Genomic DNA, 25,926 nt, shown 5'->3' on the forward strand with positions numbered 1-25,926 from the left:
ATGCTTATAGCTATAATACATATTCATCATGTTGTAAAACAATATTTACAGCACATGTAGGATTTAATGACTTATAGGGTCAAGTATCATAACTGCTGGTTGCTCACTGACCTTTTTTGTTCACCATGTGTTATAATACATGTTTTATAATCCATTAAAATCACTGTCATAATGGTCATTGTTGAAAAAAAAACATTCAAATCTATGTAAAATATGCCTACGCGCAAATAATAGCCTCGAAGAGTAATTCATAATCACATTATATGTACCATATGGGCATTACGATACACTTTGCAAAAAAGTGTCAATTAGTGACCAACAATCGTATTTCTATTAAACCTGTAAATCCTTAAGAAATGCTTTTATAATGTGTTGCGATTATTGTTATACAGTATTATAAATATGTTGTTTTTAACTCTAATTATACAGTGCTATAAACAGATTATAACCTTGTATAAGTATGTTTTAAAATGCGTTTTATAGCAAGCTGCCGACGCCCTGTAGATGCCGTTGCGCAATGTACATGGTGACTAATGGGCATGAAATATATTACAACTAATGTAATAATCATGTCCATTACCCTGGAAGCTGATGGCATCAAAGCAAAACTTGAATTTCCCCACAAAAGCGCACACACACACACACACACACACACACACACACACACACACAGCTCAGAAGTGTCTACAAACCCGCTCAGGTACACAATCCATCTTGAATAAAGCGGTTCTTTGTTTCACGTTGATCATCGTGTAACCTCGTGCATGAGTAACACAACACAGAGTGTGAGTCAGAGTCGAGACATCAAACTCCTTTTCTGCGTTGACTTTCACACACACACACACACACAGAGAGATATCCATTACTCTTCTTTAACATGAGCTTCAATGCCTTCACCTCACATTATGCTTCTTTTTTTTTTAATAAAGGCCCCATGTTGTGCTCTTTTCCAAAGCTTAAAAACTCTCTGCTTTTATTCTCCTGCTGGTTAACTGGCTCTTCCTCCTTCCACCTCCATGTTTTGCCCGCAGCTGAACGCGGCGAGCTCACACACCGGTTTTATTGATGTATTTCAAAGCCATTCTGGAAAGAAATTACGCACACACACACAAAAAAAGCATGAGTTAAAGTAGTAGTGGACGAGGCCGTGGCGAGGAAAAGAGACGATAAATCACATGAAGTCACGGAGAAACGCCACGAACACGCCGAGCATCACCAGCTGATGACGCACAACGGACAAAACACAAGTATAGAGACACACAAATATAGAAATGTACAAAGTGCTACGAGACGGAATAAAGGTGAAGAGAAAGCCCTCTGATGCTGTGAGTGTGTGCGTGCGTGCGTGTGTGCGCATGTTTTCCCGTGTGTATGCGTGTGTGTGTGTGTAAGTGTGTGTGTGTGTGCATGCCCATGTGTGAGTGTGTGTGCGTGTGTGTGCGCGTGTCTGCATGTGGTCCTGTGTGTGTGTGTGTGTGTGTGTGTGCGCGTGTGTGTTTGTGCGTGCGTACGTTCGTGCAAGTGTGTGTGTGTCCATGTGGCCCTGTGTGTGTATGTGCAAGTGTGTGTTTGTGCGTGCGTTCGTGCAAATGTGTGTGTGTGCATGTGTTCCCGTGTGTGTGTGCCGGTGTGCATATGTGCATGTGTGTGTGTTTGTGTGTGTGTGTGTGTGTGTTTCAGCCTGAGGGCCAGAGATGATGTGTTCTCAGCGATGCGACCCTGATGATGACTGACAGCTCCCTGTGGGCGGGCCCACGGTGACTCAGAAGCCGTTCTCCTGTTACACTGGACCAGTTAGAACCAGTTAGAACCAGTTAGAACCAGCTAGGACCAGTTAGGACCAGTTAGGACCGCTCTGTGAAGCCGAATCCCACCACGAGCCAAATGTTCGGAAAAAAAAACTGAATTATTTGACATTTTTAAATGTTTTCTGTATTCTTGATTTCCGATAACTTTCCTCCCAGCTTTCATAAACATATTTCTAAACACACTTCAGGCCTATTTAACGTCAAGGCTCCCACAACACACACACACACACACACACACACACACACACACACACACACACACACACACACACACATCAGTAATGTAAGATGCGTCCTTGTGCGGCACCAGAAGCCGCAGACAATTCATTTGAGAAGGGAAAAATGATTTCAACCCAATAACTCAAAGTTGGTTAAAAGCAGCCGCGTACGGTCGCGGCGCTCCGTCTCATTTTGTGTCACTTTGCTTTAAGTAATGTGAGCGAGGCTGCTGTCGCGTGGAGGCGGAGCCCGTTTCTCCTTCTTCAGTGTTTAGCTAAAGAAAATGTGCATTTGCCGACGTCTAACGGGCCGAACTCCCAGAGGATGAATGTGGCTGAACTGCAGCGCTGTGGGCAGGATTTACACCAGCAGATGATGACTTTTGGGGGCGAGTGTGATGGTTTCTATAGGAGTGTGTGTGTGTGTGTGTGTGTTAAGACGCTCGTGTTCACACTTGGATCTGCGACGCCGCCATTTTTATTGAACTGTGGTTAATCTCGGGGGCTTAATGCGCCTGATGGAGGAGGGTTTTCCACACGGAAACAACGGCGAGGAATCAACGGAGAAGAACGTGGATATATATATATATATATATATATATATATATATATATATATATATATATATATATATATATATATATCAGTTTATATCAGTTGTTAATTCACATTTTCTGACTAACATGTCATTCATGCTCATCTTATTCGTGTTAAGTCCAAATAAAGTCACTCTTCTTCTTCTTCTTCTCCTCCTTCTCGCCGCTGGATCGTCTTTCTTTACCTTTTTTCTTGTCTGCTGTCTGGCGCCGCCGGGTTTATAAAAAGCCGGTTTATCCGAATTTGTTTTGCTAGAAAAAAAACAACAACAGCAACAACAACACGGCTTCTTCCATCTGCTGCTGGAGACGACGCGTCGAGCCCGAACGGTGTCACCGAACCAAAAGCTCTTAAATATTCTAAAATATCTTTGAAGAACTGCAACGGAGACGATAATTACTCTCTTCCAACACGCTGATTTGCAGAAGGTCTCTCTCTCTCTCTCTCTCTCTCTCTCTCTCTCTACCTCCCTCTCTTTCTCACTATCCCTCTCTCTCTCTACCTCTCTTTTTCTCTCCCCCTTGCTCTTTTTCCCTCTCTCTTTCTCTCTCTCCCTCTCTTTCTCTCCCTCCTCCCCCTCTTCCCCCCCCCCCCTTTCTTCCTCTCTCTCTCTCTCTCTCTCTCTCTCTCTCTCTCTCTCTCTCTCTCTCTCTCTCTTCACTCTCAGTGTTTTCCTTGTGGTAAAGCAGTAAGTTTATCTTCTTCTCCGGGTCTGTCTTCTGATTTATGTGACGAGACGCATCATCACAGCTCGGACGACAGAGAGAAAGAGAAAGAAAGACAGAGAGAGAGAGAGAAAGAGAAAGAGACAGAGAAAGAGAGAGAAAGAAAGAGCTTCCCTCTCGAGGTCAGAGGATACCGGTACCTTGTTGCCGTAGCAACTACTGCAGGCGAAAAAAAAACAAGTAAAAACACAAGCGAGAGAACAAATGATGAGAGCGAGGGTCAGCGAGAGCTGCCGTTCAGACTCAACAGAGACGCGTTCAGCAAACAGATATTTCTATATTTTTTTGGGGTGACGCCGCTCTGTGGACACGTGAACGCCTCGTCCTGCAGGGCGAGGCGTTCAGCTCAGGGCGAAGACTTCGGCGCAGGACGAGGCGTTCAGCGCAGGACGAGGCGTTCAGCGCAGGGCAAGGCGTTCAGCGCAGGGCGAGGCGTTCAGCGCAGGACGAGGCGTTCAGCGCAGGGCGAGGCGTTCAGCGCAGGGCGAAGACTTCGGCGCAGGACGAGGCGTGTGACTCGCCCGAGAGCAACTTCCAACAGCAACTAAACCACTTCTGGGTTCTGGACGCTGTTATTTTCTTGGCTGCTGACAGTGTGTGTGTGTGTGTGTGTGTGTGTGTGTGTGTGTGTGTGTGTGTGCAGGTCTTACTTTCTATTTGGACACGACGGCAGAAGTTCAGGATATTCATCACTCACAGGACACAAAGCCTCGAGGCGGCGCTGTTTCAGTAGCACTTCATAATAAGTACACACTATTAAGCATCAGTAACGCATGAGTAAACACTTAATTCATCCTTTATAAAGAATTGTTCCTACATTAACACTCATTAATTACTTTATTCATAAACAGTTAAAAATGTTTTATTCTTGATTAATAAACTATCACCTATCCGCCCTTAATAATTGGTTTTGCAATTCACGTTACTCAATTTTCAAATGGGCAATCCATCATTTATAAAGTATGAAAACATAATGCTAAAAGGCACAATAGTGAAGCTTATTAATCAAGAATAAAACATGTATAACTGTGTTTATGAATTGCATACTAATGAGTGTTTATGTTGGCGCAATGCTTTAAAAATGATGACTTAAGTGTTACCTCAAGCTCAACTAAATGCTAAATAGTGTGTAGTTATGATAAAGTTAGGGGGGAAGTTAAAATCCATTAATATTAGGAATACTAAATACAAATACTGCTGGTTTTGATCATGGCACATATAATAAATGCTTATCGTTACATTTCCGTTGACAAAAACAAGCTGTGATCGATTCCTCCGACAAAAAGCTATTTTGGCTAAAAAAGCCAGTCGCTCCGTTGCGTCACGCGGTTGCGTGACTTCATCCTTATTGAATTTCATCAAGGCTGAGCGGCGCACAACGCCGGGGACGGTCATTTAGTTTCTCCTCCCGCTCCTCCAGATCCGCCATCTGTCAAAATCTCAATTTATCGCGCGCCGCTCTCCAAAGAGCGCCGGCCACTAATTGGAAGTAGCGTGCGGCGGCGGCGATGCTCTGTTCTGGACACACGGCGAGCGCAGCCATCAGTCAGTCTGAGATGTGAACATGATGCAATCACTCCCTCAAGCCCATCTGGAGAATAACTCCATTAAACAAGGCCGACGCAGGAGAGTGAGCACAGAAGACACGGCGTGGTAAAGAAGGTGGTCGTTTAAGTGCTGTTTACATACTTATGCATTGTTTTTTTTTAACATTTTGATAATTTATCACTTCTTTTAATTCGTGGGAAGTAGAAAAACGTTGCATTTGGGTGCTCATCCCTTCCATCTTTCTTTCCTTCAATCATTTTATTTTATGTTTTTACAAGTTCAAGTCACCCTCACATTATTAGACAACGACAAATAAGTAAAATAGAATAAAAATACACAACCGCATGACAACCAACTATACGAACAATCAGACAAGGATGGAAAAACCCACATAAATCACCATAAATCATCATCCTCCATATTGAAGCTACTATAACGATTGTATTTATGTCATTCTTACCACCATTTTATTTTCAATTCATTCAGGCCGCTTGTCGAGTGCCAATGCTAGAAAGACAAAGAATGACAGATCAGGAAATCCCATATTATGTCCATCAAAACCATTAAATCATAATAAATATAAATATTGCGGACCCATGTTTTTAATCTAATCGAAGGCTTACTCGTTCTGGTTGGATTATACTTCATCCTGTCTTTTTATCCAACTGTATTTACAGCATAAAATTTTCGATGGAAGGGATTTTTTTCTTTGTATGAATATATGCTATTTATTGGCTTTTAATAAACAAATATTGGCTGGACGCTTTTGATTTATGACACCTAATGTCCTAAAACAGATTGACATGTAGACAACTGGATAAGAGCAGTAGAGGCCAATGGGAGGGGAGGTTTTGTTTGAATGAAAGTAAACGGTTCATGTGGAGAGCAAAACAAAAGCGGAAGGCAATCTTTGAACGCACCGTGACAGCTGATGACGATTTAGCTACTAGCTACTGGTGAAACAAGTAGGAATCACTATTGCTAGTTAATAGCATTAGCTAGATAACCAGATTAGCTAGCTAATGCTAATGTATTTCCTTAATGTTTCCCTCGCTAGCTAATGCTAATGTAGTTCCCTTCAGAATTGAGCCCTTAACCAGAATTAGCTAGCTAATGCTAACGTATTTTCCTTCAGAACTGAGTCCAGGTTATCAGATGCTAACGCTAATGTATTTCACCTCAACATTATTCATTCCCTTTGTCATTTGTGAGCCACAAATGTAGTTTCCTCATTGTGTGGGTCTCTTTAGTGAAACAATGCGGTTGCGTGCGTCGTCTCTCAACTGCGTCTCCGGTCTCCAAGTTTTTACATCGGATCGTAAAACGAGTAGCGCACGGGGAAAAAAAAAAGAACGACCTGGAAACAAATCCTCTTTCTCCCGAAAAGTGCATCCGTTCTTCAGAGCGATGAATAAAAGTACCCAAGGCACGGAGACTAAACAATTATCCCGAGGCGAGCACTGAGCCCTGCGGCACGCCGCTTGTTATCAATCGTGCCGAAGAAACGTAATCAGCGGTCGAGGCTGACATTTTCCTTATCGATGGACGCGACATTAATCAGGAGAAGTATCGGTGAGCCCCCGGAGACACCGGCCTCGATCCGTCAATTAAAATGACAATCAATCGCGTTGACGACTGCGGTTCAGCCAGACGGCGTCGAGGCGCTTTCATCAGCGTCGGCATTCATCAGAAGACGATTAGTGAGTCTGAAAGACTTCATGTTTTCTCTCTCTCTTCGTGAGCCGCCATGGCTTTCAACCGCGGCCGCGACCTTTAGCTTCACGACGAGAGGAACGCCGCACACGCGTGTTTCAGACGGGAATAAAGGATTTCTCTTTTCCGTAGGTGTTGGGAGTTCATGTCCGTACCTCAAGGTTATGGATAAAAGAATTATAATGTCAGGATTTCACTGAATCAACCAGGTTTGACAGCTTTGACGAATCCAGATCTCAAGTTATGTGATGCATTCATGGTACCGCTGGTTTCATAACTATACACTCAAGGAAAAGCTCAAAAGCACTCAGTAGTGTTCTCACATGTCTACAAACCAGCCAGTGGGGGTCAGCTACACTCACACACACACACACGCACACACACACACACACGCCCATCACCATGTGTGGGTCCACAGAGAGAGGAAGTATACAACGACACGCTACAGACTCCCCGCCACCCACATCTGCCTCCTCATCAGGCTGCAGACTCAAAGACACAGACACAGACACAGACACACACACACACAGACACACACACACACACACACACACACACACACACACACACAGTATGGGGTATCTACTTTCATGTAAAATGTCACAATGGATTGCTTAGTTCCTCCATCGGAGTTCCCGCGTTGTTCCGTCATTCATTTGCCAAGAAGATCGCGAATGAGAAGGTTTAGAAGTTTCAGGGACATTTTAATGTCCGTTGCAGTTGTTTTACGTCGTGTTCGATGTCCACAAACAACAGTTTTAACAGCACTGGACTGGAATTCATTTTATCAACAGATTAAGCCGTGAACTATAATCTTTTATAGCCATAAAAGTATTGGGAAGGCTTTGGTTGTATTGTATAAACTAAATCCACAATGTAGCCTGAATGCTTGTCCCGACTTAAAAATAAACTTTTTATTGTGTCCTTCCTATGACCTGTAATGATCTAACAGAATACGACGCATAAATTGAACAACCCAACATTGTTTAAAGTAGGTCAAATTAGCTCCACCTCCAACAATATGAAAAATAAAAGCTATTTAAATGTAAATGGATTTAACTATAAAGCAAAGAATCCCTGTATGTGAGGATGTCCTTCGCATATTTCGAGAAACATTCATCCAATCTACTTCACACTTGGTGGGTGTATTGCTGAGGATCCAAGGGCGTGCAGTGTTGAATTTCGTGCAACACGTTCAATGAGAAGAGACAAACTTTGAATAAAACGTTGAAAAGTTCTCTGTGCAGCAGTGAGGGGGGCGGGGCTTCAGGGCCCCTGCAGACTGGAGCGTGTCATTGGCTGCAGTTCACTTCTGCTGCTGGCTGCACCATTACAACTAAACTCTTCTTCACTTACCCGGAGTCAACGAGGCGATGAATGGTTGTGGATACCTGTGCAGGCGGCAATGCGTAAATCGGCCCGTTTTTTCAAAAGTGCAAATGGCCGCCGCGCTTGTCAATTATGATAATTCGCTAAAATCTATTTGCAAAACGTTCTTACTCCACTTAGTTTCAGCCAATCACATAGAGCCTCTGCGTCGTTCCAGCTCGATTGCAGCTACTTTGTCACAATGTTCACACAAATGAAACGACTGAAATGCTTTTCTAGTGATTGCACCATTTATTTAAATGGAAATATTCTTGATTTCTCCTGCATTATTTATACAAATTTCCTGAAAATTGTGATATATGATATATTTAGCATCTTCAGAAATGTAAAGATCTCCTCTTATGTTTCAGCACGAAGTTCTATGGGTTAGGAATTACTATTGCTAGTAACCTAATTAATTAGCTAATGCAAATTCACCTCAAAATTGAGCCCAGGTTATCAGAAGCTAATGCTAATGTCTTTCACATCTACATTATTAGTCCCCTTCATCCTTTATGAGCCACACATCTAGCTTCCTCATTGTGTGGATCTCTTTAGTAAACCTTTTGTGGAGGCAACAAAAATATCCTCTTTTTTTTGTGAGAATGTATCTCCCAATTTTGGAAAGTTTCCAGCCTGTTTTTTGGGATTCCCGACGTGGCATCTCCAGTGGTATCTTTCCGCCAACCTAATGATTCAAAGGCCATCAGTTTCAACAGAGCATATTAAACATATGACACTTGGTGGGCTCTTCCATCTAAAGTGGTTTACAGGAGCAGGAGTGCATACATCTTGAGTATGGGCGGCCCCGATGGGAGCTGAAGCTCATATCCTGACAGAACCGGTGCTGATATATGTTCTACCCAGCGAGCTACACGGAAAGATGAAATCCCTAACCTTGGCAGCTTTAGTGCTGGGCTCTACTCATTGAGCTCCATGGGAAATTGAGTTTCTAACCCTTGCAGTATAGCTGCACTTATAGCTCTACCCAGAGGGCTGGAAAACTGCAGAATTTCAAAGGGCCGATAACACTGTCGTCTTCCATTGGCTCTGTGGAGGTCAACGGTTCACAGAGGATATATATATATATATATATATATATATATATATATATATATATATATATATATATATATATATATATATATGCACCTTTTTTATAAACACTATACAAATCAAATGAAGACAAAGGAACTCCGGGTCAGGTGCTTATTAGCACAGCAACATTTAGAACATGTTGTTTTTAGGAAAAACTCAAAATTAACCCCGCAATAAATCACCCTTTTTGTATTTTTTGTATTCCCTTTTACGTGAAACATCTTGACCACATCCATTACAATCACAGGCCAGAAATGTTAAATATTAACATGGCTGTGAAGAGGTTACAGTGTCAAAGTTAATGAGCCAATGCTACATGCTAACCACTTAGCCCCGGCCCACCCCGTCTTGTAATACCACGACTCGCTCGAGAGGCGATAGTGAGTCACTGTGGCCTCCAGTCCGCACTCACAAGAGGACGAAGCTCATATTGAATGGTACAGGGTCGGTGTATTGTGGATTTGTTTATTGGATGAACACCAAAGTGGTAGAAACAAGAAAACAACTCAAAAATCACTTTTTTGGGGGGGTATACAAACAATTACATACAATCTGGGGGAAGGTTTTTTGCTTTTTTAGACTAAAAAAAATCTGTCCTTGTTTAGTCTTCACTTCAGTTATTATTATGTACATATCAAATAAAAGGAATGTCATTTCCTTTCCGTACAAATAAGTATGACTTTCTTGTGAATTCTGCTTTCTTTGATTTGTATTCATTGTGGTAGTTTTTTGTTAGATTCATATTTTTTTTGGAGGAATGTTTTGATTTACAACCATTTTAAGAAAGCTTTTGAGTCTTCAGCCATCGGTATGTTGATGTTCCGCGTTGTTTTAAACATGACGTTTTGTAGACTTTCCTCTAAGGGCTCTTATCAAATTGTCAGTGGTTGACAAATATTTGTAAAAAAAACCCTGAATTTTGTTTTTTTATTTTTTTTCCCCACCCCAGAAGCTTTCACTTGAGAGCAGCATTTATCTTGTCCATCGTCTCCTGTCCCACATCACAGGTGTATTTGAAGGAAGGAATCAAGAAGGCAGGAGAGAGAGGTCTCTGGGTCATTGGTAAAGTGAAAAATGATCCGCTTACAACCAGGCTAACATTGCCAGATAAGATTGGGGGCAGATTGGACAGAGCTTTTCGCATTAGAAAGACCAGCTCACCCACTCTGAGATGTAGGCAGGGCCACTCAGGAGATAAAGTCACTGTCAGTGCTGGAAAAGCCGGTGGTGACACCACAGACATCAGCACTTCCACTAGATTATTTTCTTACAGTCAGTAAGAGTTATATTTCCGGGCCAAGGCCAGCGTCTGTGATCCAAGTCTCTATAGAAATGGTTATATTTTAAAAAATGGCGGCTCTTCAGATTGAATTGCTTTTATTCTTTCTTTCCAGACGCAGATTTTTAGTCATGAAACAATGATGACAAATTTACCCCCCATTCAGAACTGTAGAGTCACAAAGTAATAGACCCGTAGAAATCAGAAATGGTGAAAGATAAATTTTGCGTGAGTGAAATTGCACCACATTGAACTACAGCGGTCACGTTGAACAGCAGAAACCTAGCAACTACTCTCTTTGTTACACAAATATAATTGTGGCTTAAGTGTCAAACTGCGAGCTGCTTATGAGGCCAAAATGACCCCCGACCTCTTGTTTCCCGTTATGTTTTACACAAGTTCCTTAGGCAGTGTGTGTGTACTCTGATACTTCTATCTTTATGAGGACCTACTTGTGTTTTAGGCTTAGCTTAGCCGTGTTTTAGATGAGTAAAACATGAAGTCGCATTGCATTGTGGGTAGGTCCCCAGTTTTTTTTAAATACTTTTCCATTTTCTCGCGAACATTTCATATATTTTCCTTTTTTTCCCAGTATTTAATAAGAATGTGTCCCTTCAAATATCAGCGTTGATTCAGCAGGACTTTGTGGGTGTGTTTAGATCCCTTCTGACAAACGGGGACCGGGCAACATGGACAAACAAAATCCCCAAAACGTCATTAGACTTTGATTTCAATGTTGCCAAAACTTGAGTTGCATATTGCTTTTGAAAAATGTCTTTTGTGAACCGCCTCCTGGTCTCTGAAAGCGAAGCTGCGTGTTTCAGGTTTGGGTTTAGGTCAGTTAGTGATTGAAGGGTCAGCGAATGCAATATTATGACTGAGGGTCCTCACATCTACAGTTGAGCCAGCGTGTGTGTGTGTGTGTGTGTCATGTATTGTAACATTACTTGCATGTATGTGCCTTCTGACTTCATGTGACGGCACATAAAAGACGGATACAGCAGCTTACATGAAAGAACAACAAGCCAGTGATGATCTGGCTATACGCTGTGACACAATGCTAACGCACACTATTCTTAATAACAACTTCCTTTTTTCTCTCTCTCTCCCTCCCTCTCTCCCTGCCCTCCTCCCGCCTGGAACAACAGATCACTTGGGCATCGAGTTTATGGGTAAGGAAGCTTTTCTTGTCTCCCATGTGCATGAGTCACGACTGTAAATGCCACAGGGCTTCATATTGAATAAACAGTGCGCTGCTTACATACAGCACATGCATCGTTCTTGACGTGCCCCATCACACACGGCATCATTATAACATTTGACGTTGAAACAACAGAGCTGCCGCGTACATGTACACGTACGGTCGCGTATTCACCACCTCGTGCTCCTCGGCGGACTTTTTCCCGGCGTCTTCACCTCTCTCCGTGCACATATGTGATTATATGTGATTATTTTCTGCACCGACGCTATCTTTATGCTTTCTCTCGCTCTCTCTCTTTCGCTCTCTCGCTCTCCTTCACTTTCTTTCCCCTCACAATTGCTTGTGAAGTGTCCCTCCAGAATTCCAATGTGCTGCAGTCTCCTTGGAAACAGCGAGAACAGAGAGGCGGGCGGGGTACAGTGAGGGAGTTTTTATGTTGTTTGGCTCTGTTGCAGAGCGCACTCATTAGTGCGCGTGTGTGTGTGTGTGTGTACATGCATGGCACATGTTCAAAAAAGTGTCTTTCTGAAGTCCTTAGTTTGAGATTCTTCCGGCGATTGTGTGTTGGATGTCGTGCGTGCACGCGGCGGCGGACGCCAGCGGCTCTTCCTCGCCGCTTGCCAAGCTCCCGTCTCCTGCAGGGCTCCGTGTCGGCCATCGCGGCCGAGGAGAGCTAGTTAGCGTCGCGGAGGCCGGTTGTTAACTAGAGCCCCCTCGCGCTCAGGAAGAATCTGGGCCCTTTCCACGCGGACAGTTTGAAAAAAAACAACACAAAATGCATTATCTGTGAAAATGGCCTCCTGCTGGTTTGACGTAACTGCTTCTAAGTAAAAGTTTCACAGGACCGGGCAGTGACGCGCTTCTTCTTTCTGTTCTGCGTTTGCAGTGATGCAAACAAAAGCTTTTTTTTTTTTTCAGGAAACTTGCTGAGACTATGCAAACTTGGCAGTGACAGATGATCTTTTCCACAGAGCTATCTCGCAGTTGTTGTTTTTTTCCCCCCCCATTTTATATTCAGTGAGAGGTTTTTATGTCTCTCCAACATTGTTCAGGCTGCCACATTTTCTTAGCTAACGTCTCTACTCCTGCCAATGTCTTCCCCGGCATTGTGTTAAAGCGGCGCACACGGATAGATAAGCACCTCCCACACTCAACCCCGGCTCGTCAGCGTCTGTGGCTTTGGAAAGCTGAAAGAAAATAATAATATATGGCTTACCTACAAATCCACTCAAACAATATAAAATACAATCAAGTAAATGGAAACTATAAAAAAAATAAAATAAAATAGTGCAGTATCCCATTTCTGTTTTCAGCAACCGAAGCCGTGTCGTTAATTGGGAGAACCCTCGTCTTCCGCAGATTCACATCATTTCAGTCAGACGCTACTATCAATGATTTGACCGTTGACAATCAACGGTTGTAGAGTCAGATTTGGCTCCGATTAGATAAAGCTCGGCTCGCGGAGGGGAGCTCTTAAAAAATGAAACAATCAAAGCTGCAACAAGGATTTCTGCTGGGAGGACAAATCCTCCTTTAATAAACACATCAGTAGGCAGAAATAAAGTCCACCCCTCTCCGCCTGTAGGAAGATTAGTCAGATGGTAACCAATCAACTGATAAATGAGCAACTGATGGTTAAGCGTTGTGAAAGCTGTTGCTGGTGTTCTGCCTAAAAACCAATGTAGTGCTCCATTTGTTTTTGTAAATTGAGCTTTTAAAGGATCATTCCAAACTCAATTTATTTATTTTAATAGCTCTGGCCACTCTTATCGGTAATGCTGTAACAACGTAAATCGTTGAGATTTGGAAAAAAAAAAGGCATCATTGCTAAAAATATATATATAAGGAATCTATCTTTCCGAAGCTGATAATGTTCCCTTTTCTTTAAAATATTTAAATTCAGTGACGAGTTTAAGAATAAGAGCATAGTAAAACATGTTGTACCGGACAAAATTACATATATGGTATAATTCAGCAATCGAAATTGACATGTTTTGCTGACTTTTGGAGGATACGTTGACTTACATCCTCATAGAAGTAGACTTCATGGCATGTATATTGCACATCAGTAGACACAGAGATACAAAGACATGCTGTCGGTGCACAAACAATTTAAATATTGGGCTTAAACAAAACGCTCAGCCCAATCCCTTGGGAGTTGTTTCCCGCAGACAACCCGTAGCCCGATGCATGATTCATAGAGACTCCAACAGAGTCAGTCTCTGAGGCTAAAATTAGAAAAACGTCTGAAGGTTAAGATCTCTCCTCCCAGGCCATCACCACCCACACACGGCTTAATAAAACACAGCTTATATTCAAGAACTCTTGGATCCTGCCTTCCTCGTAACACATCTTTATTATAGCCTGGCAAAAAGAAGGGAGAACAGTTCACTGTATGTAGTCAGTCAGTCATGTAGGCCATCAATATTTCCTTTCCATCAGAGATCACTGAGCTCTGACTGCGAGATGTTCCACCTGGCTGTAAATCAATGTCAGAGCAAAGTGTTTCAGGGGTGGAGAGGATTTTAAGTCGTGTTGATTTTCAATTTCTACCCGGAGAGCGGAAGGTGTGTTTGTGTCGGATGGAGGCAGTTTGTCAAACTAGGGCAAAGATAAATGGAGTTACAGTTGGTGGACACGTCATATATATATATATATATATATATATATATATATATATATATATATATATATATATATACACACACACACACACACACACACATGCGCGCACACACACACCTTGGACAGGTGTGATAGGAGTTGGCATATATGTCATTCAGGGTTTTTTTTCCCGTGAGGCGAAGCAGATAAAGTTTCCCTTTTCACTCTGCTCAAACTTTTGTTATTGTCACTCCCAAACTATGATGCTGCCGGTACAATGCCAAGAACAATGTGCCACTTTTCACTCATGAAATGCATGGTAGTGTCTTTTTAAAATAAACCTCCAATGTAGGTTTCCTTAACTTTGAACGTGTACTTGGTTAGATTTAAGAAACACATGTAGTTAGTCTAGGAGAAGGTCATGGGTTGGGTTCAAATAAGTATGTTTGTTAGATGGAGCTACACGGTGGTGAAGTGGCTAGCACTGTCGCCTCACTGCAAGGGGTCTGGGTTCGGATCCCGGTCTGGGCCCGGTCTTCTCTGAGTGCTCCAGCTCCCTCTCAAAGTCCAAAAACATGGAGCTCAGGTTATTTATTTTTTTTAAACCTTTTTTTTTTTCTCACATAGTTACAGACAGAAAACACAGAACAAGACAAGTTAAAAGAAACCGAAGGCTAATAGACGGTGACGCAACGTTTACATTTTTGGGAACCTGCCATTTATTTCTTTCATTAAAAAAAGCAAAGTAAAAGCAATCAGTGGTATCGGTTCTTTAAACTTTAAAACATTCTGCAACACATTCCAAGATGAGGACTAATTTAACTCTAAATTGCCCGTAGGTGTGCATGTGAGCATGAATACTTGTCTGTCTATATCTATATCTATTTGTGTGCCCTGCGATAGACTTGCCAATGTCAGCTTGGATCGGCTCCCGCGACCCTAGATAAGATAAGCGGTTCGGATCATAGAATATTTATTGGGTAACCGTCGTATGTTGCGTTAGCTAAGAACGTAAGTTTCGTAATATAAACTACAGTGAAATAAGTCCCGTGGATGGATGTTTTGTGTTCGTTGGACCAAAACGTTCTCATCCAACGGTGCCTCTGCGTGTCGGTACCAGACGAGCATCTGTGTTCGATGAGTTGGGGAGTGACGGCTTAACTTTGACAACTTGGGGACTGAAACACATCGTGACTGCAAAATATTAGACCCGCTCAAAGTCAAAGAAGAGAAAAGGGAGATGAGAAGCAGGAGGGGAGATGGAAATCGCACTGGTGTGTTCCCAGAGATCACTTTTCAATCAAACAGCATCTCAATTTCTTTCTTGTTTTTTTGTTGTTTTTTTTTCTGAGATTTTCTGTGAATGAGTTTTGAATTCCTGGGAGGTGCAGCTTTGTTCTTTTCAAATGCGCCAGCTGCCAGAAGCACAAAATGCCGTCCGTCTGTGCATACAAGTGCAGAGTAACAAGTGTATGAAGTAGAATAACTTGTCATGGGAATTTAAAACAAACTAAAGAAGAAGTTATGTTAGTTTTACAGTTTTTTATGGTCAAAAAAGCAGATTGATGGACTTCATAATTTTCACTTGGTTGCGGTGCATGAGTACATTTATGCTTTGGAAGCCATCGCCAAAGTAAGGTTAAAAATTGGATGTATAGAACAAATGACGCAGATATAGAACAAACAACGAGACAGACAAATGTAAAAAAACAAACTTATAATACTACAGTTCGGATGATGTAAAGCAAAGCTTTAATTCACGTCATGACCAGAAGCCTGCGGAGGCCGTGCAGCAGCATTGTGAACCTGCAAACAGGTGTAAGAGAGAATGTGGAAAAAGAGGACAAGAAATTTTCCATCAAAAAAAAAAAAAAGCCCCAGTTACTTAAATACAGTCACTCGGGCAAAGGGTGAATAAAACCATCCGGGTAATAAAGGAAAGCACCGTGACCAGCTAAGAGAGCGTGCTTAATACACTTTTTCACCACCATCCTCGCTCCGCTCACGTGAAAAGTCTAAACGCCCTGTGAGGTAATCACTGGAGACTCCCCGCCTTTCCGTCTGAGTCCTCTCCTCCCCGGTTATGTCACCCCTTCTCTTTCATCCATCCCTGCCGATCCCTGCTGCTCTGAGCGCTGATGTACTGTATAGAGACCCGAGGAATGCTTAATATTGTTCAATAAATAACACAAAATAAGAAAGTAACGCTGCGTTATGTGACTGTAAATCATTACAACCGTAAACTTTCCACATCCCTGGAGGTAAATATATGACGATGATGCCAGGCCAGAACATTTTTCTCTCTTTTTTTCTTTCCGCCAGCGGGCTGTTCTCATCCCGCTTTTCTAGCTATACCCACGATAAATGATGCGCTGTAATTTGTAGATATCTCATGAAATCAATGCACGAATAATAAACTAGGAAGTATACATAAAGACCGCTGAAAAAACCCTACAGGGCAGTCGGAGGGCTGAGGTGGATTGGTCAAACAAAAAAAAACGATCCTTCACCCAGTAGACCGTTAATTCCCTGTGAGAAACGAGACGGCAACGATGTTTACTTGTTAACTTAGGTAACTTCATTCCTTATAGTTATTTTAACCAAAAACCTGAACCTAAACAAGTTGTTTTGTTGTGTAAATCTGTGAAGACAGAAAAAACTGTACAGATGAAACGAGGAAAAAATGAACACGTGTTGAGGGACCTTTCATAAAATATTATATGTGAACTCAAATGACAGTCAGGGAGCTCTGCTAAAGCTCCAGGTTACTAATTAACAATTTGATGAATATATCATGTAATTACCAGTTCTTAATCTTATGGAACTATTGTGTTCTTCCGCAGATTTGACGTTCACGCCGCAGTGAGCTGCGCCTCACGTTGAGGATCTTTGAGCCGTCTGGAGACTCCACGTTTTAGCAGAAATTGACACCTTATCGATCTGACCTCGCATCCGCGATTATCACTTCTAACATCAATATCTTATACATGCCTCTGTGATTTGTTTGAGTATCATTCACACAAAAGCCTTCCAGTTATTTACCATCATGCCCAGCATGTCAACCTTGAACCAAATCCAATGTGCTGCCACTAAACATTACGTTTTACTGTCCTCAAACTCGAGGCCGCAGTTTAATTCATAATTGTACAAATGCAACACAATTTAATAAACCATAATCTAATATCCGAGACAGACATTCCCACGTCGGAGCCTGCCAGCGATCCGACTCGTCCATATGTCCAAAACATTAGATGTAAATCCTAGAATGACTCACAAACATGACCCTGCCAGAAAAAAATTAAGGGGGGAAAAACGTGACGTATCCTGATATTGTTTTGTTATTGTTGATGCACGTTGAAGCCAAATGGAGACGATGTTAAGAGAGCGAACCTCAGCTTCAGGGTCAACGGCACAAACGTCGAAAAGCTGATGATGATGATGGAAAATGCCAAGTGCATTGTTGTTGTCCCCTTGTTTGTGTTCATGTGTCATGGAGCCCACCGTGCAGACTTAAGCCCCTTTCACCAGGGCTCAGAGGCAGAACGCCGCTTCAGCCGGTCGCCAGACTTCAGTCCCCTTTTGTTTATGTCCATGTGTGCGTATCTGTGTCCGCGCTGTCGCCATCTATTTCTCTGCAAAGCCCCGTTTAAAAGAAAAACACTAACATGTGGCTTTTGTCCTCAGCGGGAAACGCTTTTGATCGGCGTTGATTCCCGAGGACAAACGACTCCGCGGTAGTCACGGGGAGTTTATTGGCTCCAGCTCTCGACAGGCGGGGATGCGAACACGACACCCGGGAGGACGCTCATGAAAGTGAATGAATAAAATGTACTTTTAGACAATTATCAGAATTTTATAACGTACAAAAGGGAGATTTTTTTTTTCTTTAAAAGCCATTAAACTCTCGTCAGACAACAGTCAGTTTAACACATTTCACTCAAACGCGACAGAAACAAAAAGCGTCCGTTAGTCTTTCCGTTGTTTCACCAATCGCCAACTCTGGTTTGGAAATAAAAGATATTTAAAATGAAAAATAATTAATCACTGCAACTTTTTCAGTGTTAATCACACTTCTGGTGCCATCCGTGATGTCAATTGTGGCGAAAATTAAGGAGTCTATCGTCTATTTCAGTGTGATTTCCTGTGGTTAAAACTATGGGGAAGAAAACATCAATTTTAGTGCCAGCCAGACATGCAGAAAGTTTAGCATTTTGGTTTGTCTCAGAAATCTCTCTTGACATCCCACAACAGTTACATCTTTAGTCGAAAGGAGTTTCTAACCAGTGAGGTCCATTGTTACCTTGAGTAACCTTGATATTGTTTCTCAGTTCTATGACTAAACAAAATTCAAATTCACCCCCACTAAATTGCTGTGGCGGCAGAAAATCCAGTAGACACAGATGTTTATAATAGCTGAGCGAATAAAAATGAAAACAAAAACGTCTGCGAGATGGTTTTTGACCCGACCTTTCAACCCAGTCTGTAGCGCTCTTGTCAGAAAAACATTTCCTTTGCTTATCAGTGATACCTGGATTAAGGACAGGCCCGTGTGGTGTATCAGCACTTCAGCAAGTACTTTCTTTGTGTGTATATATATATATATATATATATATATATATATATATATATATATATATATATGTATATATATATATATATATATATATATATATATATATGTATATATATATATATATATGTATATGTATATATATATATATATATATGTATATGTATATATATGTATATATATATATATATATATATATATATATATATATATATATATATATATACACAAAAAAAAGTCAAATTCAAAAAGTTAAATTTAACAGAGTTGATGATTCCACTTACCATCGCTGTCCAATGCGTTTCCAGTCGGCCAAGGAGACTAGCAGGGCTGTGAGACATTAGAGCCGCGCCCCTACTGGGCCCCTGCGGACTGGAGTGGTGAACCCTGTGGGTTCTGCCCAGCCTGCAGCACGTTGTTTCCGTGTACCGGAACTAATGTGTGTTTATTACTTTGCCAGCCGTGTTATCTTCGTGTCACGAAACTACTGGAGCTGGCTGCCTGAATAAAAGGCTGGTTGGAGCCAATACAATACCAAGTGTACTGCTATATATATATATATATATATATATATATATATATATATATATATATATATATATATAAATAAATGTGTGTGTGGGTATTCTATCAAGCAATACAAGTCATGAATATCACACAAAAGGCAATAAAAGCTGTAATCTTTATTAGCAAGGCTAGTCTACTTCCACACCTTCTCCATCACTTATTGATCGTCCTCTCTCTTTCAAGCCAGCTCACCTGTCTAGAAACACGGCAGCTGTAAACACATTCTCAATGCATGAGACCACGAATACGTACAAAAAGGTCAGCCTCGACACCTTCCGGCACGCCGCCGCCGCTGCCGCCTTTAGTGTGAAATATTTATCGCATTGTTCTGCACACGTTGCTGTAAATAAAAGGAACTGCCTGAGCAGAACTGGAGGTTTTTTGAAGTGGAAGTAGGTAGAAGACGTGACCTCCTGTCGTCTCCGCAGATGGAACGCAGCCACGTTTTCCCTTTCGCTCTTTCTCTCTCTCGAGCCGCATGATTTATTCACAGCGAGTAAGTGTGTTTGTGCATACGGTATGCGCGTCCCAACAAGGACGTGGGAGGGAGGCCGAAGCGCCGCTTGACCTCGGTCAACATATTTATGATTGGCAGCACGTCGAGCACGCCGCGTTGCATATGTAACGTGAAAGGTGACGAGCTGAACTTCTCAACCGGTTTTTGTGTGGATGTGAGCTGACGCGCACGTTGTCGTGCGTCTACGCATTCAGATCAGCTTTGTGGACGAGGAGAGATTGAAGTCATCCCAAATTGGAATTTCAATTCTGGTGGGTTTTTTTTCACCTTTGCATCATTCCTTTTCAAATAAAAGAATTGCACTAATGACATGAAACTAGTGGTGCATTATGGGAAAGGTTATTTTTTAGAACTTGACCCACAAATTCAAATGAAAAGTTAGAAGATCTCTGTGTCTTCTGCTGCTTGAATTTGCTGACGCACAGGTGTGTAAGCATTATTGAACTGTTTGTCCTGCCTGTTTATTCGGTGTGAATGTGGATTTGTCTTGTTTGGTGTTTATGTATTATGTGCCTCCAGTGTTTAATATATAAATCTTGAATGAATTAGTTTTGTGTGTTTGAAAATGTATTTTCAGGCTGCCATAAAAAATACTGTCCAGAGACGGCAGATGAAAATTAGCCTCTCTGGCTAACTCTGGCTCACTTACAGTTGTACTGTTATCAGTGTGTATTTGTCCCTGTAAAATAAAGAACTAAACTCTTTCCGAGGAGTGCACATTTTCTCAGTGACGTTTTGATTTTTACCAGACAATACAAATAATTGAATTGAAATTAATTGGTATCACGAGGGCAGACATCCAACAACATCCCACATCCACATCTCACCCCTCCTCGCATCATATTTCATCATCGCTCCTTCCGTCTGTCTCTCCGCCTTTCCCCGCAACCGACGTCAGCGTGCACCCGCAGGACGGCCCCTAGCTCCCACTAACGATATAATTATAGCCAATAAGCCAAGCGCTGACTCAGGCTGATTAGCGGCATCAAAACAATGCCGGCCCCGAACATAACTTATGCATAGATGGAGGGAGAGAAACGGCCAGAGAGGAAGAAAGAGGGGAAAGATACACTGACAACGCACTGAAAAGACTCTATGACATCGGTTATTTGCGTGGGATTAGGTAAGACATACTGCGTGTGTGATTTCTTACGCAATATCTGTGTGGGGATCAGTAGCTCAAAGGCGACAGCGGTTATAAGCTTGTGCTGAGAGATCCCCGCTTTCAATTCCTCAGCCGGGGCTTGAGTGATCTCGATGTGCTCGTGAATTAGCAACGCTCTCTCCCTCGCCGACTGCTGTCAGGATGCCCTTGAGCAAGACGCAGGGGCTGCAGTTGTGCAACACCGGCGGCGAAGGCGGGTGCGTTTGTATTCTGCGGCTCCGAGCCAAGTGAGAAAGCAGCTGTAAAGAACTTTATCCTCCTCCCCGTCTCCCGCACTGAAGTGGCCATTTAAACACACCCGCAGTAAAAATTTGTCTCAATCACCTTCATGTAAAAAAAAACCACAACACCTTGTGTCATCTCCAAGCTCCTCCAAGGTCTGAGCCTCGCTAAATAAAACTTGATTGATCCCCTATTAATGTATCTGAAGGCAACTATGATTTACTCGTTGGTGGCGAACGAGACAGCGTCCATTTTTCTCCGCTAATGGCGTCCGTCCGCGCCATAACTCTTCTTGCCTCCATGTACTCAAGCTCCATTACACGTGGCATCCATTCCACGAGCGACCGCCGTCTACTACTCGACTATTACTCGGAGCCGAGAGGCGGCGCGCTAACTGAAAATAGCAAGGGTAGCTGGTGAATTAGAAATAGGTGTCCGCGTGCTGTAAATGGGTTGTGAGTCGTTGTTGCGTTGTTTCAATTTGGTTTTATTTATCACAAAAGTAATTACGCTAATCCAGAGCGGAATCTGCAAGGCGGATAGAAAAAGAAAAAAGCCCCAGAGAACTGTTTCATCGCAACTGACTGTTTGATGATTTGAAATGGCTTGTTTGGGTGCCGTAAACAACGATGTTGGAAATTAAAAGTCTGCAAAGTACAAGTCTCAAAACACGTGTTTAATACTGCGTTATGGTGAGATTTCTGTATTTAATTCACTTAGTAATCACTCCGGCTCAATATCGGCGGTGATGTTGTATACACGCACGGGTGCACACTCACACTCGATTTTTCTTCCTTCCTGTCATCCTCTTCTTCTATGTCTCTCTCACACATGCTGACAGTTGTGAACGTGATCTATGGCTTTATCGTGCAAACTGTGTGTTGTTCAAACATTAATTTGCGACGCCTTCCACTGTTTTGTGTCCCCACAGAGAGCAAAGAGGTGTACAAGAGACAGGTGCTGTCAATCACATCCATCGCGATGGCGATCAGCCTCCTGGGAACCCTGTGCGTGGCCCTCTACTGCCGCAACAAGTGAGAGGACAAACACACAAAAACATACCACAGATATACTCTCTTTTCAATTGTTTAAGGATGTACATATTGTAAAATGACCAGTTATTAATAAAGCTTGTGCTATTCTTTAACCTTTTGGGCACACAGTCACCCAGCCTGATTTTCAAAGTCTCTTTTTTTTAAACGTAAACTTAATTATCTCCGCAACAACAACATTTATTAACTTAATTTAAAGTGCTACAATACTGTAACCCTTGTGAGAATATACCTGTTTAAAAAATAATAATAAACTGCTCGAAGAGGGATTTTTGGTAAACCTTGTTTAAAATCATGCTGGAAAAATGAAAAAGATTCTGAAAAAAAAAGATATAACATAAAACAAGTATTAGAACTCATTTGGGGTTCATATGACTACTTGAACACATGGGGAAAAGAGGTGCAGACCCCCATTAGGGTCCGACGGGGTGGTAAAGACATAGTTCCAGTCTCAAAGAGTTGGACTGTAATTTTTTACAGCCATGCAGAAATACATGCTAAAAATACATATGGGATTTTCTCATGAATATGTTGGCAGGTAAATAAGATGCAGTGACATGTAATTTCACGCCAACCCCCAGTTTTTCTTGCGTTTCATTGGAACTGGAAGTTGCTCCGATGGTTTTTCAAACTTTTAAACTTGCTTCCACGACAACATTTACGGTGAAATGTGCCATGAGTCCTAAAGTAAGCGTAACGTCGGCGCATTTGGTAATAAGCCCGGTTGGGTGTGGGCAGACAGAAAGGCCCAAGGAGACATTTTGTTAATTCACTTGAAGGACGATGGAACATGTTGAGGCGTCGAACGTCTTGAACGAAATCCCAGACCGGGTATTTGCAACAATTTGTAAATCTCATTATGCGCACACACATATTCATAGCCCATTATAACCCAAAGGTCATCTCATGTGGCTCCTGCTCTCTGTCCTCTCTCTCTCTCTCTCTGTGTTCTCTCTCTCTCTCTCTCTGTCTCTCAGCATATTTTTGCAGTGCATGCCCTATGTGTGCATATTAATTGCCAAATGAATAGCTGCGTGAACTCTGCATAGCTATTTTCCCCAACAGGATGGGTCAAACATCCGGTACGCAACAGTCTGTTATTCAGACTTGGGCGCTGTGATAGATGGCACTGTAATTCCATAGGCTTCCGTCCGTAATATAATGATGTGAGCGAGTCAGCAGCCTGACAACAAGATAATCGGATAAAAGGCATGATGGACAGGCACCTATGATGAATCCGTAATTGAGTCAGGAAACTAGCTCGGTCAAATGGAGAAGATGCATACAGATTGGGAGGGAAGCGTTCATGCAAATATGAGAGAGCCGAATGAAGATCAAGTCAGAGGGTTTTCTCCCAGTGAGCCAGACAACGCTATAGCGGTTGATCTTTAACAGTGCGCCGCTGTAATGCCTGGCCATAATCTAAGTAAACGAGGGTTCGGCAATTCACCTCCAAAACAATCTGAATTTGAAGTCACAAGGCCAAAATACTCTGAAAGACAATCAAAAATAATGCCGCCATCTTGTAACATGTGACAAGAAAAGCGAGAAAAGAGCAGGAAGAGAAGGTAGCCAACCCTACGCCACGAGATTTGAACTGCTAACACGATTTCTTGGCGTTTCTGATGAAAGACGGCTAAATCCAAATGGACATCCAACACCAAAAAAACGTTTTTATAACCTAGCTTCTGCAATAACTGCCTGTCACATACACTGTGGTTAAGGTAAAACTATGGTTTCTAGAAAATGCATTACGGGTAAGGAATAGTTAGAGATACACTCGGTTATTTAAATGAACGGGTCTGACGAGGTGAGAGCTACACAAGTTCACGACTCATTCAAATGTGTGAATCAAATCAACACCCAGATTGGGTGAGGCTGTTTGTGAGCACTGCATCACGTCCCTGTTCAAATACGTGTTAAAAGGGTTACGTGCGCACGCTTGGGTAACCAGTGTCATAATGACTAAAAGCATGTAATGTACGCTATCAGAAGCATAATCGATAAGAGTTTCTGGAAGATGAATGGGAGAAATCAGATTCCGACGCTCTCGGCCTCTCGTCGTGAGGAAGGTCTGCCTCCATGCAAGACGAGGGTCAAACGAGTCGTTCTTCCATTCAATGGCTGCAGTCCGTCAGTGTCTGTGCGAGCTTTACAAAGCATTCTCATCCACCTTCACAAAAACACATTTGAGGAATGAAGAGCCTGGACTTAAAACGTCTTTACAAAATGCATTAAATGGAGTCAATATATACTCGATTTTTTTTTTTTTTTTACCACCGCTTTGGGAGAAAAGGAGGAGAGGTATAGATAGAAAGCTCTTTTGTTTGGTCAATAGCTCACTCTCTTCTTCTCCGTTCCCAAGGGCATGAGACTGGCAGAAGGCAATTCTCCTTGGCCTCTGACTCATTTTTAAAAAGTATGTCGGTGGAGGAGTCTGAACAATTCTTCAGGGTTTCTGCCGCGTCCTTTTATCAGAATGACGCAGGACATTCTGGATATTTAAAAAGTAAAGTAGGATAATGGCACAAAAAAACTGTAGCTACTGTAAGACGTTAAGTTTGAGGTATTCGAAGCGGTAACTATTCAGCAAACGGCAATTGGAGGAGATTGTGACACACAGATGTAAATTGGAAGTGGTTTATTAGTTGCAGATTGGATTTGATGGGATTGATTATTCCAGAACATAACTATGAGACTTTTTTATCTTCATATTTAAAGCCAGTTGTACCAAAAACACCGCTTAATGATTCAACAATCATTGACATTACATACTAATTGGTTGGGGATGAAACCAGCAGTTGGGCTGACAATGGTCCAAATTCTCCGAAAATACATTCCACTTGAACATCATCCGTTTCTTTTTGTTGTTTCTCTTCAGGAGGCGCAGAGAGAAGCTCCAGGCCCACCTGAAGGAGAGCCGCAGTTTGAAAAACTACACCGCTAATTCCCACAATGCCCTGGACGCCAAGATGAGGGTCCCCAACACCAGCCTGCAAATGCACGAGGTGACCACTGCGGTTTTTGCTTTTCTTATCCTGACTTTCTTTTGAATTGTTGCTGCCCTATAGCAAACAAATACACTTGGAGAATGTATTAATGTGTGTAAGTCAGGGTGATCCCATTTTATTTATGAACTGACAGCATAACGTTTCATTACCTTTAAGTGAGTGGGACTTGATATGCCTCATTATAAAGACCATCTTCAGTTGTTTCTAGCAGCACAGATACAGCAGCAAGAAGGGAAAGCCCTTTAAAGTAACCTTGTTAGACATCTAATACCATCAGGTGCCACAGTTTTATAGGGTTTTGTACCTTGGATTGGGTGCATTAGGCAGCGGGAATTCAAAATGAAACCAAATCAGGCAAATACAGTACACGTATTACAGCTCAGAACCCTGTGATCTATCATTGAGTTTATCACACACCCTCCTCCCTGCAGTCTTAAGATGCTTATGAAATGGGTTGTATTCCCGTCTCCACCTGGCCACTTGCATCAGGCTCACAGGTCTTTGAGTGAGCAATCGCTCAGTGGTTTGGGAGCACGGTGCTGGCCAGAAATGTCATTCATCATCTTCCCAGCGCTCTTTGTCATCGCGTCTCTCTCCAATGTGCGTTTGAGAGCATAGCGGCACGGAAAAACATCGCATTAATTTGAGTCCCGGTCCAATGCA

The 25,926-nt window shown here is 42.3% G+C and overlaps 1 protein-coding gene across 1 annotated transcript in view; it reads left to right on the top strand.

Moving 5' to 3' along the window:
- Window positions 1–25,926, top strand: part of LOC137779552 (pro-neuregulin-3, membrane-bound isoform) — a 329,559-nt gene that overhangs the window by 285,750 nt on the left and 17,883 nt on the right. The window contains exons 4-6 of the mRNA XM_068567459.1: window positions 11,503–11,526; window positions 22,132–22,234; window positions 25,134–25,260. Of these exons, the coding sequence (XP_068423560.1) occupies window positions 11,503–11,526; window positions 22,132–22,234; window positions 25,134–25,260 (254 nt within the window). The remainder of the gene's footprint in view (window positions 1–11,502; window positions 11,527–22,131; window positions 22,235–25,133; window positions 25,261–25,926) is intronic.

The sequence above is a fragment of the Clinocottus analis genome, unplaced genomic scaffold (genome assembly GCF_023055335.1).
Source record: "Clinocottus analis isolate CAN_PGR_092001 unplaced genomic scaffold, fCliAna1.0.p SCAF_8, whole genome shotgun sequence".
Taxonomy (NCBI): domain Eukaryota; kingdom Metazoa; phylum Chordata; class Actinopteri; order Perciformes; family Cottidae; genus Clinocottus; species Clinocottus analis.